Genomic DNA, 2,741 nt, shown 5'->3' with positions numbered 1-2,741 from the left:
CTCTCCCTCCACGGCCGCTCCTGGGAGATATGGGACCTTGGTGCCAAGCCACCAAAGCCGGGTGACGGCCACCTCGACCCTGGCACCGTCAGCTCGCCCCCACTGGCACCCAGGGATGGGCCATGCAAAGCCCTGCGGGGTTTTGGTGACTGAGGGCTGAGCCGCTTTATTTCCCTTCAGGGTAGGAAGAGGAGTTACAGAAACCACTGCTGGGTGGGTTTTGAACAGGACAGGGCTTGTGGGGTGACGATGACGCTGGGCACTGCTGATGTGGTGGCTCCAATACCCCGGGGATGGGTGCTCTGGGTGCAAGGGGCTCCGGCCACCCTGTCCTTCCCCAGCCTGCACCAGCGGCTCTGCCACCTTCATCTTCATCTTCCTCTTCCTCCAAGGGCCACAGAGCAGCGGGGTGGGAAGGAGAGGGCAAAACAAGGCCATTTCCAGAGAAAACCCTCTCTGCATCCGTGAAAGCCGAGCTCCTTCCACTTGTCACATCACTCCTCTGCCTTTCTTTCAGCTCCAGCCATTCCCTCGGCCGCTCTTGCTGCTCCAGAGCCTTCCCAAATTGCCCACCCCAAGGCCCTGCCTGCGATGGGGCAAAACCCAGCCTTGTTTGGGTACAGCAGGAAGGGGCTTGTGTCTCCTGACCTGTCTCAGCAGGGCTGACATCCACACCCAGCATAAAAAGTGGGTGCTAAGAAAAGGCAATGCTAGGAGAAAGAATAAGAAGATCCATTAAAAAAGCTTCGGGCTGCTGGCTATTCTGACCACAGAAGTACCAAAAATACAGGCATTTCCGAGACCACTCGTATTTCAGAACTGCCAAAATTGATTCTTCTCAATAGAAATCTGAAAAAAAGTCTAAAATCCACTCGTACCAACGCACTCACCTGCAACAAACCTTTACAAAGAAAACCACTCGTGGGCTGAGGCGGGGAGAGAAGCAGGAGGGCAGGGACCCTTCCTGTGCCCATCACACAGCCCAAAACACTCAGGGTCCACTCCAGGACTTCGGGGGGCTATTGGTGCCCCCCAAGCTGCAATTCAGCCTCCTCATCTCCCACATAAAACGTGCACCGGGATGGGAACGGGGGACACGGGCACCAAAGCTGCCCCAGATCCGTTCTCCTCTCCCTTCACCGGGCAGAATTTTGGCATCCTGGCACCGAGGATTTCGGGTTCGCCCATCACGGCAAAGGCAGCGTCCGTGCTGTGCCTGAGCCCCGGGATGGGGATGTAAAGCTTTGGGGTGACTCTAAGCTGGTATGTGACACATTGCCTCTGCTGCTGAGGCCCACAATTAGGAAAGGGGCATCCAGTGGCCAGATGGAAAATGTGGACATTAAAAAATTAAACCCATCCTAATCGCTGCTAAAATCTGCCTAATCCCAGCCCCAGGAGTGAGGGAAGCCGTGGCGTACGGGAAGTGCAGAGGTGGAGCATTGGGCTGGAAATGTGGAGACGTGGGCTGCGCTCACTCCAAAGCCCACTCGGCCAACCACTGCTCGCACCGGGCGCGCTGTTCCTCTGTCTCCAGGCTCTTGGCTTCACGCTGTTCCTCCTCTCCTCCGCCACCACTCACGGTTTCCTGGCTCTCCTCCTCTTCCTCTTTCTTCACCGTCTTCTCCTTCAGCTCCTGGATGGTCTCGTCCAGCCGGTGGGTGACGCGGTGGGGCACCCAGTTGCTGTCCATGGCGGGGACGAAGGGGTCGGGCGCGCAGACCTCGATGAGCTCCTTGCCGGTGGGGATGCGCAGGTAGTAGGCGTGGAGCATCATCCTGTAGGGACTGCTGTCCTTCTTGTGGCTGTAGGTGAAGTCCCCCACGATGGGGTGGCCGACGGCGCTGCAGTGAACCCGCAGCTGATGAGTCCGCCCTAGAAGAGCGGAAGCAGAGGAATTGGGGATGTGGGTTATCCCTGAATCCCTCCTCCTGGGCACCAATGTCACCCCCATCTGAGAACCTAAGGCTCTTTTTAGGCTTTATTTCTTCCCACACCACCATGCAGCCCCTCTGTCACCTCTGACTGTGCGGTGTCAGCACTGTGCTCCGCTGTGCCTGTCCCCATGAGCCACATCTGAGCTCCCTGGGCTGCAGCCCCCCCTGTGCCCACGCTGCCTCAGCCCTTTTCTCCCACCTGTCAGCGGCTGCAGCAGCACCTTGGTTACGGGGTCTCCGCTGTAGGACCCGTGTTCGAGCACGATCAGCTCCGACTGGCAAGGTTTGGGATTTTCACAGCCTGCAACGAGACCCAGAGCAGGGTCAGCTCCCCTCTAGCATGGCCCAGGGGGTCTGGGCAGCGCAGGGAGGTCCAGGAGCTGCTCACCCTCCGTCCCGTCGATGCACATCATGTGGGTCATGCCCTCGGTGGTGTTCTTCCCGATGGCGTAGCGGATCGTCATTCGGCTCTGGCTGACGTGGCCCCTGACCTGCAGGGCAGAAAGACGCTTTGCAAACCCCAGTGCTCGCTCCTCACCCATGCCAGGGTGGCGAGAAGCAGAGGCCAAGCTGCCACTTTGCAAACTCAGAAGCAGGGTGGGCTTACCAGAGCGAGATAGGCTTTGGTCACCAGCCGGTCCTTAAAACACTTGTAGGCGCTTCCTGCTGCTGCTTTGTTGAGCGCCACGCACAGAGCCCCGCTGGTGGAGAAGTCGAGTTGGTGGCAGAACCTGGGGAGGAGATGGGAGGCAGAGGAGCATCCCCAGGGCTGAGGCTGGCTCGGAGGCACGACAGAGCCTGGTC

The 2,741-nt window shown here is 59.0% G+C and overlaps 1 protein-coding gene across 1 annotated transcript in view; it reads right to left on the bottom strand.

Moving 5' to 3' along the window:
* Window positions 1–1,474: 1,474 nt before the first annotated feature.
* The window catches only part of RPUSD1 (RNA pseudouridylate synthase domain containing 1), a 1,462-nt gene continuing 195 nt past the window's right edge, over window positions 1,475–2,741 (bottom strand). Inside the window, exons 2-5 of the mRNA XM_010193943.1 lie at window positions 2,545–2,671; window positions 2,326–2,428; window positions 2,137–2,238; window positions 1,475–1,875 (exon numbers count right to left, since the gene is read on the bottom strand). Of these exons, the coding sequence (XP_010192245.1) occupies window positions 1,475–1,875; window positions 2,137–2,238; window positions 2,326–2,428; window positions 2,545–2,671 (733 nt within the window). The remainder of the gene's footprint in view (window positions 1,876–2,136; window positions 2,239–2,325; window positions 2,429–2,544; window positions 2,672–2,741) is intronic.

The sequence above is a fragment of the Mesitornis unicolor genome, unplaced genomic scaffold (genome assembly GCF_000695765.1).
Source record: "Mesitornis unicolor isolate BGI_N332 unplaced genomic scaffold, ASM69576v1 scaffold19951, whole genome shotgun sequence".
Lineage (NCBI taxonomy): Eukaryota > Metazoa > Chordata > Aves > Mesitornithiformes > Mesitornithidae > Mesitornis > Mesitornis unicolor.
The sequence above is the reverse complement of the archived record's forward strand: the minus strand, read 5'-3'. Positions and strand labels throughout refer to the sequence as shown.